We start from the raw sequence: 12,191 nt of genomic DNA on the forward strand, positions 1-12,191 counted from the left end.
CGGCCGAGGGGAGGGGGTTACTGTTACAAACACTCCATGTTCCACCTCCACACAATCACGACGCACACCCTCACCGGAATTCTAAATCACATCCACCTGATCTGCATCACCACCCAATCACCTCAGCACCATAAAAGCCACACACACCCACTCAGTCATTGTCTGGTCACGTTCGCGACAAGGTCATTCCTGTATGCTTACTATATGGACTAACTCCTACTCTCTCCAGCGATTCTCCGAAGACCCAGATCCCCAGTGTGCATGTGTGTGTTTCACCTTCACTCCAAGACGTCTTCACCCAGCCTGCACGGATCCTTCCATTCACTCATCCCTCACTTCCTGCTCCTCTACTTGTGTCTGTGATAATAAACATCTTTATCTGTTACTCCTCAGCTTCCCGAGTGATCCGTTACATTCATGTACCATTTCATATTTTTATTGTTATGTTCAAAAGAGTTGCGCTGCTTGATTTCTTTTTCAGGATTCTATGATTTAATAGAAAGTTTAAAATAGCACTTTTTAAAAAAAACAGATACCTTTTGTAACATTATAAATGTCTTGAGAAGGATTATGACTGTATATTCTATCATCATTTACTCACCTTCTTTTCGTTCAAAATCTGCATGACTGGCTTTTCTTTCTGCAGAACACACAAAAAATATATTAGATGTAATTCTAATTTTACTTCCTGTGTGGCCAATTCACTTTGTATTTCACCTCATATAATGAAAATAATTTAGTTCTTAGATTCAAAATTTTGCTCAGTCCTGTTGTGAAGTACCATAACATGTTACATAATTTGGCATATTGTAGCTTTTGCTCCATTACACTGCAAATGTGACCTTGGATAGTTTGCTGTGCTCTTGGGATGTGTCCACATTGATGTTGGACCAGTTTAGCTGACAGGGTTAGGCACAAGAGGGGAGGGATGGAAACTAAAGGACTAAAGCACTTGGCTTGATTTAACCGCAGTATCAGCATAGTGCACACTGTCCTGAGGAAAGGCCAGACCCCCACACCTTTGAAACACAGTGTTCTGTTCTGGACCACTGAAAGCTACAGATAAGCGAGGGGCCTAGATAAATAAATGAGTGAGTAATAGGTCAAAGGCCAAAGAATCAGGGATAGAGAATATGTATTCCTGTGACTCACATGAAAGATATTCAGCATTCCTGGCCATCCGCCCAAACTATCACAATGGTGCTCCTCTAAGTGCCAGGGCACCTAAAGATGGGCTTGTTTTAGTGAGTTTGATGTGCTTATGCCAGGAGGGTGGCTCACAGGTCACCTGTCCTTGGCCTTATAGGGTTAGGGCAATCGAGCTTATAAATCCCATCTGTGCTATTGAGCTGAATCTCACCATACTGTCCATTGGTCCTAGTGGGTTTCTGTGTGAACGTTCGTTCTTAGAACTATGTGTATTGTGCAATTTGTGTAATGTTTTAATGTTGTTGTTTATGTTTTATGCTTTTATGTATATTTATCATCTTGTATAGTTCCTGGGTATATTTTTCTTTATATTTTAGGTGGAATCACAAACACCTGGAGCCTCCGTTGGCATCGGCCGTCTGTCAATAACCTTGGTAATTTATGTTGGTGATGCAAGCTTGCATTTGTTAAGATTGAAAATGACATAAACTAACAAATTCTTGTTTTTTACAATTGCAGGTTAATTATGGGTGATGCTGTAATGGCAGTTTTTGGTGCCGCAGCCCCTTACCTGCGGAAGTCTGATAGGGAGCGTCTAGAGGCACAGACTAAACTTTTCGACTTAAAGAAGGAATGCTTTGTGACAGATCCAGTGGAGGAGTTTGTTAAAGCCACTGTCATAAGTCGAGATGGTGACAAAGTCACTGTTGAGACACAAGGAGGGAAGGTCAGTGGAAAAATAACACAATTAAATATCTGTTATGAACTTGTAAAAAAAAAAGTAAATGCCAAAGCTTCTCTGAATGTTTGATCAGCAACTACATAATTTAGATATTGTATTTTGAAATTATACATTTTTAATTTAATTTGCTATTGATATTTCCACCACAATTTCACAGTACTCTTCCAGTTCTCTTGGTGTTTTCAGTTGGAAAAACCTGCTTTATACTTTTCCCTTTATTTGTCCAGACTGTCACCGTCAAAGATAGTGAAGTTCTGCAACAGAATCCTCCCAAATTTGATAAAATTGAAGACATGGCAATGCTGACTTTCCTTCATGAACCAGCTGTGCTGTATAACCTCAAAGAACGCTATGCAGCATGGATGATCTATGTGAGTATACAGGAGTCTCACCAAACCTTTACTTTTATTAGAAAATTCGACTAACTCTCCTGTTATACAGACCTACTCTGGGCTGTTCTGTGTCACTGTCAACCCTTACAAGTGGCTGCCGGTGTACAATCAGGAGGTGGTTGTAGCCTACAGAGGGAAGAAGAGGAGTGAAGCTCCTCCCCATATCTATTCCATTTCTGATAATGCCTTCCAGTTCATGCTGTCAGGTGATACTCAAAAAAAAAAAAAAAGAAAAAAAAAAAAGATAAAAACACAAATCTTGAAGTTAGCACCAATAAAACCAAAACCAAAAATCTATTTTTTTGTTATTCTGTCTTTGTACAGACAGAGAAAACCAGTCTATTCTTATCACGTAAGTGACAAAACACTGAGCATACAAAAACACTATTATACTACATTTGTTAGTGTACAAAGAAGATTTCTGTACTTCTGTTTATATGAGTAACTTTGTAGAGATACCGTAATCTTTTGGCAATTAATTAAAGTGATAATTCAAAAATCTGCTTGTCACTGTATCCTATATTGCTACTATTTCTACACAGACATCTTATAGAACGTCTATGCTTCTCTTGTCCATATGAAAGAGGACTATGTTATCTTTATCACTTAGGATTTGTGAAAAATGAAACTGACCTCTACACTTTGCTAATTCAGAACACGTTATCATTAAGGACGCTGGGATACGGACATTGTGGTCATGACATCCATTTCTCATGATAATACTTTTTTCTTTTTTTTTTTCACTTTAGTGGAGAGTCTGGAGCTGGGAAGACTGTGAACACTAAAAGAGTCATTCAGTACTTTGCCAGCATTGCAGCAAGTGGGGGAAAGAAGGACGCGTCTGCTCAGAACAAGGTTCCACTTTAATGAAGGGACATTTATCGATTTGTTGACAAAGCTTTTAATGCAAACTGTTTTAAATATGTTTCACCTTCTTTTGTGGTTTGATCTTCTCATCTAGGGAACCCTGGAGGATCAAATCATCCAGGCGAACCCTGCCTTGGAGGCTTTTGGTAATGCTAAGACCATCAGAAATGACAACTCCTCCAGATTTGTAAGTGAATTCGTACTGAATCTAAATTGCAGAGCATCGTCAATTTTATGCAACATGGTGCAAGATGGCTCTTCTGCATATTTTTATAGGGAAAATTTATTCGAATTCACTTTGATTCAAGGCGGAAACTGGCATCTGCTGACATTGAAACATGTATGTCTTCACTCTCTTTTCTCAAACAATCTTATGATTTAATAAGTAAAAAAGTAAATCATAGATTAATATGTTATACTTGTAAATTATAAAACGACATTCTTTCTATTTGTATAGATCTTCTGGAGAAGTCTCGTGTGACCTTTCAGTTAAAGGCTGAGAGAGACTATCACATCTTCTATCAAATCTTATCCAACAAAAAACCTGAGCTCCTTGGTGAGCAAATTAAGCAACCTCAGATATAAATAAATTCAAAACATAGATAAGACTTGTAATCTTTTACTCTCTCACTTCTACTGAAACTGTATAAACAGAGATGTTACTAGTGACAGCAAACCCCTATGACTACGCATTCATCTCTCAGGGAGAGACCACAGTTGCTTCTATTGATGACACTGAGGAGTTATTGGCAACCGATGTGAGTATCTTGTTATTAAATTTGGTTTAAAACCATGATGTTCTTTGGCCCCATAATAGTAATATCATGCTTTAAGTCAATTAAGCCTTAAGTTTTCTACTTTGACAGAATGCCTTTGATGTATTGGGCTTCACACAAGATGAAAAGAACTCTGTGTACAAGCTGACTGGAGCCATTATGCACTACGGCAACATGAAGTTCAAGCAGAAGCAGCGAGAGGAACAAGCAGAAGCTAATGGAACTGAAGGTAAGGAATGAAAGCTTAAAGCAAAATGCAGCAAATTCAAATGTCATCACCTTTGTGAATAGCTGTATTTAAGTCATGCTTTATGTAAGGGATCTTGATTTACAGATGCTGACAAATCAGCATATCTAATGGGTCTGAATTCTGCTGACCTCATCAAGGGTCTATGTCATCCAAGGGTCAAAGTTGGAAATGAGTGGGTCACCAAGGGCCAAAATGTCCAGCAGGTAATTTTTCAAAATTTATGCTGACAACAATGAGAGACTGAAAAATCAATCAAACTAAACATTTATGCATTTGATTATTTCAGGTAAACTTTTCTATTGGTGCCTTATCAAAAGCAGTGTATGAGAAAATGTTCCTCTGGATGGTGGTGAGAATCAATCAGTCTCTAGAGACAAAGCAGCCTCGACAATACTTCATTGGAGTACTGGACATTGCTGGCTTTGAGATCTTTGAAGTGAGAATTGAATGTTCAGCTTAACACACAATAAATTACACCTCAGGATTTCAAGTATCTGGATTTTACATACATAAAACTGATGCTTTTACAAATTAATTTACAGTTCAACACATTTGAACAACTCTGCATCAACTTTACCAATGAAAAACTGCAACAGTTTTTCAACCACCACATGTTTGTGCTGGAACAAGAAGAGTACAAGAAAGAAGGGATCGAATGGGTGTTCATTGACTTCGGTATGGATTTACAGGCCTGCATTGATCTCATTGAGAAAGTGAGTAAGCAACAATTACCACGAGAAGTTTTACAACAAGCATTTCAATTAAATTATATATGTGTTTCTTTGACTTCACCATTCCTCCATATTCCTGATTCCTTCAGCCTATGGGCATCATGTCCATCCTTGAAGAGGAGTGCATGTTTCCCAAAGCCAGTGATGCATCATTTAAAGAAAAGCTTTATGATAATCACCTTGGGAAATCAGGCAACTTCCAGAAACCCAGGCTTGTGAAGGGCAAGCCAGAGTCTCACTTCGCCCTGGTTCACTACGCTGGTATAGTGGACTACAACATCAACAACTGGCTAGTGAAGAATAAGGACCCACTGAATGAAACAGTGGTTGGATTGTACCAGAAATCCTCAATGAAGTTGTTGTCTATTCTATTTGCCAACTATGCAAGTTCAGATTCAGGTGTGCTTGTAATGTCTTTTCTATAAACTATAAAGCAATATTATCCATACTGTGTCAAGGAACTCTTGTGGCATTTTAGCTCAGTCATTAAACCTTTATGAACAACTCCTAATTTTCAAAAGTCAAACCTTTGATTTATATTTTTTTCCAGTCATGGCTGATGGTACAAGTGTGAAAAAAGAAAAGAAGAAGAAAGGGTCATCATTCCAGACAGTGTCTGCACTTCACAGGGTATATCAAAGGCTGCCAGTACATAAAAACTATTTGTTTTTTCCTTGTCAAATGTGCTAATAAGTATTTGCTTACAGGAGAATCTAAACAAGCTAATGACAACCCTGAGATCAACTCATCCTCACTTTGTCCGGTGCATCATACCGAACGAGACAAAGACTCCTGGTGTGATGGAGAACCCTTTAGTTATGCATCAACTGCGCTGTAACGGTGTACTGGAGGGCATCAGGATTTGCAGAAAAGGCTTTCCCAATAGAATCCTGTATGGAGATTTTAAACAGAGGTACCAACAGACAAACAAACAAAGAAAATAAAAGAAAAAGAAAGAAAGAAACATCAGAAATTACTGCAAAACTTGTTTAATTTTTAAATACTTCATTCTGCGATTCTGCAGATATCGGATCTTAAACCCTGCAGCTATCCCTGAGGGACAGTTCATAGACAGCAAGAAAGGAGCAGAGAAGCTGCTGAGTTCTCTTGAGATAGATCACCAGCAGTACAGGTTTGGACACACTAAGGTACGTTTTGTAAGGCCACCTTCTGAGAGTATGCGGAATGCTGTAAAATAAAAAGCTTGTGAACATAATGTCCGTTATTATTTTAGGTATTTTTTAAGGCTGGTCTTCTTGGCCTATTGGAGGAGATGAGAGATGAGCGTCTATCAAAAATAATCACTGGAATTCAAGCTAGGTCTCGAGGTCTTCTTTCAAGGGTTGAATACCAAAAGATAGTAGAACGCAGGTAAACAATTATTCCATACATTACTTTGCTTAAACTAGCAATGTGCGTTTCTATGTGCTATTGAATTTTAAATGGTGTTTGATTGTATTTTTTATGAATTCTCTGCAAAAAAAAAAGGGATGCCTTGCTTGTGATTCAGTGGAATGTACGTGCATTCATGAGTGTCAAGAATTGGCCCTGGATGAAACTCTTCTTTAAAATTAAACCATTGCTGAGATCTGCTGAAGCAGAAAAGGAAATGGCCAATATGAAAGATGAGTTCTTGAAGCTCAAGGAAGCTTATGCAAAGTCTGAGGCTCGTAGAAAAGAACTCGAGGAAAAAATGGTTACTCTTCTTCAAGAAAAGAATGACCTCCAACTGCAAGTGCAGGCAGTATGTTTTTAAAATTTTCATAAATAAAGGATTGGAATAAACAGTAATATGTATAGTATTCGTGAATCTTTTCAATCTTTTCAATGCAAACAGGAACAAGATAATCTCTGTGATGCTGAAGAGAGGTGTGAAGGTCTCATCAAAAATAAGATTCAGATGGAGGCTAAAGCCAAAGAGCTCATAGAGCGACTTGAGGATGAGGAGGAGATGAACGCAGAGCTGACAGCTAAGAAGAGGAAGCTGGAGGATGAGTGCTCTGAGCTGAAGAAAGACATTGATGATCTGGAGCTGACTCTAGCTAAAGTGGAGAAAGAGAAGCATGCTACTGAAAACAAGGTTGAATACAAACAGTAATTAACTGTGAAAAGGAATGTCCATCTCTCATAAAACGTTTAACTAATTTTAGCTTCATATACACAGGTGAAGAACCTGGTAGAGGAAATGGCAGCTTTAGATGATATCATTGCCAAATTGACAAAAGAGAAGAAGGCCTTGCAGGAAGCTCACCAGCAGACACTGGATGACCTGCAAAGTGAGGAGGACAAAGTCAACACCCTCACCAAGGCAAAAGCAAAGCTGGAGCAGCAAGTGGATGATGTAAGTAATTATTATTAATATTATTATTATTAAGTATTATTTTTGTATATTTGTTTCAGCAGATTAAGATTTTGTTGTTAAATCTGTTAGCTTGAGGGATCTCTAGAGCAAGAAAAGAAAATCCGAATGGATCTAGAAAGAGCCAAGAGGAAACTTGAAGGAGATCTGAAGTTAGCCCAGGAGAGCATAATGGACCTAGAGAATGACAAACAGCAACTGGAAGAACGACTGAAGAAGTAAGACCAACTACTTAATAAGTATATTATGTTTTTTTTAAAAAATGTTTTAATGTCCTAATGATATAAACGCCATAATTAAATTTTCAGAAAAGACTTTGAAATCAGTCAGCTCAACAGTAAACTTGAAGATGACCAAAACATAATTATCCAACTACAAAAGAAACTCAAGGAGCTGCAGGTACTTTTTATAAACATATAATGATCTGTTCTGTTGATCAATGCCCTGTGCATTTAAAAAAAATCAACTTCTGCTTTGTGCTAGGCTCGAGTTGAGGAGCTGGAGGAAGAGCTCGAGGCAGAAAGAGCTGCCAGAGCCAAGGTGGAGAAACAGAGAGCAGATTTAGCCAGAGAGCTGGAGGAGATCAGTGAGAGACTGGAGGAGGCTGGAGGAGCTACAGTTGTTCAGATTGAGATGAATAAGAAACGAGAGGCAGAGTTTCAGAAGCTTCGCAGAGACCTTGAAGAGGCCACTCTGCAGCACGAGGCCACTGCTGCCACACTGAGGAAGAAACAAGCTGACAGTGTGGCAGATTTGGGAGAGCAAATAGACAATCTGCAGAGAGTCAAACAAAAACTGGAAAAGGAGAAAAGTGAACTTAGACTTGAGCTGGATGATGTGGTCTCCAGCATGGAGCATGTTGTCAAGTCCAAGGTGAAAAACAAGATTCCATTCAGCCTTTAAATGTGGCATAATTAAGGTTTTTTGTAATGTTTTTTTTTTAACCTTTGTCTTATGTCTAATGCAATTCATCTAAATAGACCAACATGGAGAAAGTTAACAGAACTCTGGAAGATCAACTCAATGAATTCCGAAACAGGTGTGAGGAAAACCAAAGGTCCCTCAGTGACTTTACAACCCAGAAGGCAAAGCTCCTGGCAGAAAATAGTAAGTGAAGAATTGTTTTGTCACTGGTGACAACTGGTGACCATTGTATTATAACAACCGTTTTCTTTCAATACTTTAGATGAATATTCAAGACAGTTAGAAGAAAAGGAATCATTAATTTCTCAGTTGACAAGGGGTAAGAATTCCTTTAGTCAACAACTGGAAGACCTGAAAAGGCAGTTAGATGAGGAAATGAAGGTAAAATATACTTGTCCACATCTCCTATATTTCTACTACTGCTTGTACTTGTACTTTGTAATCTTATATAACAAAGTAATCAAACGAATCTTTTCCAGGCGAAGAATGCTCTCGCCCATGCATTGCAGTCATCTCGGCATGACACAGATCTGCTCAGAGAGCAGTTTGAGGAGGAGCAGGAGGCCAAAGCAGAGCTACAGCGAAGCATGTCCAAAGCTAATTCTGAGGTGGCTCAGTGGAGAACAAAGTATGAAACTGATGCCATCCAGAGGACTGAGGAGCTGGAGGAAGCCAAGTAAGATATGAAACCATTTTATCTCTATGGACATGAACATACAGAATATTGGGACCCACTTATAAAGACCCAGTATTGACTGCCCCATACTGTACATATGTCAATCTATACAAAGAAGTGGAGGCTCAGCTCATTTTATATGCCAATTTTCAATAGTCTGTTCTTTTAATTACTTCCATGCAGGAAGAAACTGGTTCAGCGTTTGCAGGAGGCTGAGGAGGCTGTGGAGGCAGTGAATGCTAAATGCTCTTCCCTTGAAAAGACTAAACACAGACTTCAGAATGAAATTGAGGATTTGATGGTGGATGTGGAGAGAGCCAACACTGCTGCTGCATCTTTAGACAAGAAACAAAGAAACTTTGACAAGGTAGTGTTTAAACAAGAAACAAAGCCAACATTTAGACAAGACTGAATTCATGAGAATTCAATTACGAATTAATTATACTGTGTAGACAGAGAAAGATAATTCAGAAACACATATTTCGACATCCATTATAAAAAATTGTATTGAACAAAATGTTCTTTTCAGGTCTTATCTGAATGGAAGCAGAAGTATGAGGAGTCCCAGTGTGAATTGGAGAGCTCTCAGAAGGAAGCCAGGTCTTTGAGCACAGAACTGTTCAAGCTGAAGAACTCCTATGAGGAATCTCTGGATCACTTGGAGACCGTAAAGAGAGAGAACAAGATTCTGCAAGGTTTCTTCATTACTATTTTTTTATATACTTGCACAAAATTACAATTATGTAAGGTAAAGTCCAAATGGTAATATTATTTCTCCTATAGAGGAGATCTCTGACCTGACTGAACAGCTGGGTGAGAGTGGGAAGACAATCCGTGAGTTGGAGAAGGCTCGGAAGCAACTGGAACAAGAAAAGTCTGAGATACAATCTGCTCTGGAAGAGGCTGAGGTAGGAGGGGGGCCACAAAAATGATATGAAATGAAGTACAATAATGACGTTTAAGCTTATCCTGTTTATTACAGGGCTCTCTCGAGCATGAGGAGGGTAAAATCCTGAGGGCCCAGCTAGAATTTAACCAAATAAAGGCTGACATTGAGCGTAAACTGACTGAGAAAGATGAGGAAATGGAGCAATCAAAGAGAAACCTACAGAGGACCATAGACACCTTGCAAAGTGCTTTGGATTCTGAAACTCGTAGCAGGAATGAAGCTCTCAGGATTAAGAAGAAGATGGAAGGAGATCTAAATGAAATGGAGATCCAGCTGAGTCAGGCTAACAGACAGGCAGCTGAGGCTCAAAAACAACTCAAGTCTGTTCAGGCCCATCTAAAGGTAAAACAGGGAAGAATTCTCATCATGTCTCTCTCTCTCTCTCTCTCTCTCTATATATATATATATATATATATATAAACCTGACTTCATTTATGTGGAAATTTTTGTAGGATGCCCAGCTTCAGCTGGATGACTCTCTTCGAGCTAATGATGATCTGAAGGAGAACACTGCCATTGTGGAGAGACGTAATACCTTGCTTCAGGCTGAACTAGAGGAGCTTAGGGCTGTTCTGGAACAAACGGAGCGAGGACGCAAACTTTCTGAGCAAGAGCTGCTGGATGTCTCTGAGAGAGTACAGCTTCTGCATTCTCAGGTAATTCATTAAAAGTCTTTATGGATATTTCTTGTAAGGTTATATGATAAACGGTCACTGAATTTACAAAATTTCATATATAGAACACCAGTCTCATAAACCAGAAGAAGAAGCTGGAGACTGACTTATCCCAGCTTCAGAGTGAGGTGGAAGAGGCAGTGCAAGAATGCAGGAATGCTGAAGAAAAAGCCAAGAAGGCCATCACTGATGCTGCCATGATGGCTGAGGAGTTGAAGAAGGAGCAGGACACAAGTGCTCACTTGGAGCGTATGAAGAAGAACATGGAGCAGACCATTAAGGACCTGCAGCATCGCCTGGATGAAGCAGAACAAATTGCTATGAAGGGAGGGAAGAAACAAGTGCAGAAACTGGAGGCTAGGGTGAGTTCACAGATACAGAGGCCACTTCTTGCTCAGTTAAGGCAACATAAATAAAACTATGACTAATGCACTTTTACTTTATCACTCCTAGGTAAGAGAGCTGGAATGTGAAGTCGAAGCTGAACAGAAGAAAAGCAGTGAAACTATTAAAGGAATCCGTAAATACGAACGCCGCATCAAGGAATTTACGTATCAGGTGGGATTAGATGATTTAGACTCCATGATCAAGTGTATATGTCTAATAAAGATCAGAATAAATGATGTACACCAAATTAATCTTTAGTTTTATGAACCTAGACTGAAGAGGACCGCAAAAACATAGCCCGTCTTCAAGATTTGGTCGACAAGCTGCAACTAAAAGTCAAATCTTACAAAAGAGTTGCAGAGGAAGCTGTAAGTGCTCTTGAAATTCAGAGATAGTTGCTGTGGATGGTGTTTTCCAAAGTTTATGGATGTCTTATGTGTCATGATTGCCTCCAATAGGAAGAACAGGCAAACCTTCACCTTGGCAAATTCCGTAAGCTGCAGCACGAACTAGATGAAGCAGAGGAAAGAGCTGATATTGCTGAAACTCAAGTGAACAAATTACGTGCCAAAACCCGTGATGTGGGGCCAAAGGTACAGTGGATACAATTAATTAATAATTAATTAAATGGTTAATAAGCTCATCAAGTTGCTTGATTTCAGTCCGCATGGGACATATCCCACTCTTTTAATAGCCAATATGTATGACAAACACCATGATTTGCTACCTTTTTTAGTCAGTGCTAGATATGTATTACAGGAAGGGACAATCTCATTCTAGAGAGCCTCTGATTGTGCACAAATTTCTGAGTACAGGTTAAGAAATCAATGTAGTTGGCTTATTAAAAGATAATTAAACATTTGATAATACCTTTTCTTAGTAACTAATGGAGCCTACCTTTTTCCCTTGTCAACATTTTCCCTCACAGAAAGGGTTTGATGAAGAATGAAGTCTCCTGGAAATCTTCTGAAATCACCTTTCTTTGTTTGCCTTTCTCTCTGTAGACTATTGTGTTCTCTCACTTTAATGAAATAAAGTCACTCTGCATCTAGTCTTTTGTCTTGTGTGTGTATATGGAGATTATTGTGCTGCTGTAAGTTACCACATCATATACGGTTATAATTGCATGGAAAGACACTATGTCCAGCCAGGTTTTTATTTTGCACAGTGGCTAAATTAACAAATTACCAGATGCCACCCGATTCAAATATTCCACCAACGTTTAATAGTAATGACTTTATGAATTTCTTCACTGATAAAATAGATAACATTAGAAATACAATTGCGAATGTAGATTCTTCAGCGTCTAACACTT

At 38.8% G+C, this 12,191-nt stretch overlaps 1 protein-coding gene across 1 annotated transcript; it reads left to right on the top strand.

Moving 5' to 3' along the window:
* Nucleotides 1–1,352: 1,352 nt before the first annotated feature.
* Nucleotides 1,353–11,927, top strand: LOC113116625 (myosin-7). Its single transcript, XM_026284878.1, has 38 exons — nucleotides 1,353–1,583; nucleotides 1,669–1,876; nucleotides 2,119–2,262; nucleotides 2,333–2,489; nucleotides 2,608–2,635; nucleotides 3,033–3,138; nucleotides 3,245–3,337; nucleotides 3,427–3,490; nucleotides 3,608–3,706; nucleotides 3,805–3,908; nucleotides 4,017–4,155; nucleotides 4,261–4,379; nucleotides 4,463–4,612; nucleotides 4,719–4,889; nucleotides 4,997–5,306; nucleotides 5,458–5,537; nucleotides 5,615–5,820; nucleotides 5,932–6,055; nucleotides 6,142–6,278; nucleotides 6,396–6,651; nucleotides 6,745–6,987; nucleotides 7,072–7,248; nucleotides 7,339–7,484; nucleotides 7,575–7,665; nucleotides 7,750–8,139; nucleotides 8,247–8,373; nucleotides 8,453–8,571; nucleotides 8,670–8,866; nucleotides 9,050–9,233; nucleotides 9,396–9,561; nucleotides 9,650–9,774; nucleotides 9,849–10,157; nucleotides 10,268–10,471; nucleotides 10,555–10,851; nucleotides 10,943–11,047; nucleotides 11,149–11,244; nucleotides 11,335–11,469; nucleotides 11,805–11,927. Exons 2-38 carry the CDS (start codon nucleotides 1,676–1,678, stop codon nucleotides 11,823–11,825), a joined length of 5,820 nt encoding a protein of 1,939 aa, XP_026140663.1. The 5' UTR covers nucleotides 1,353–1,583; nucleotides 1,669–1,675; the 3' UTR covers nucleotides 11,826–11,927.
* The last annotated feature ends 264 nt before the right edge of the window (nucleotides 11,928–12,191 follow it).

Source organism: Carassius auratus, chromosome 2 (assembly GCF_003368295.1).
Source record: "Carassius auratus strain Wakin chromosome 2, ASM336829v1, whole genome shotgun sequence".
Taxonomy (NCBI): Eukaryota; Metazoa; Chordata; class Actinopteri; order Cypriniformes; family Cyprinidae; genus Carassius; species Carassius auratus.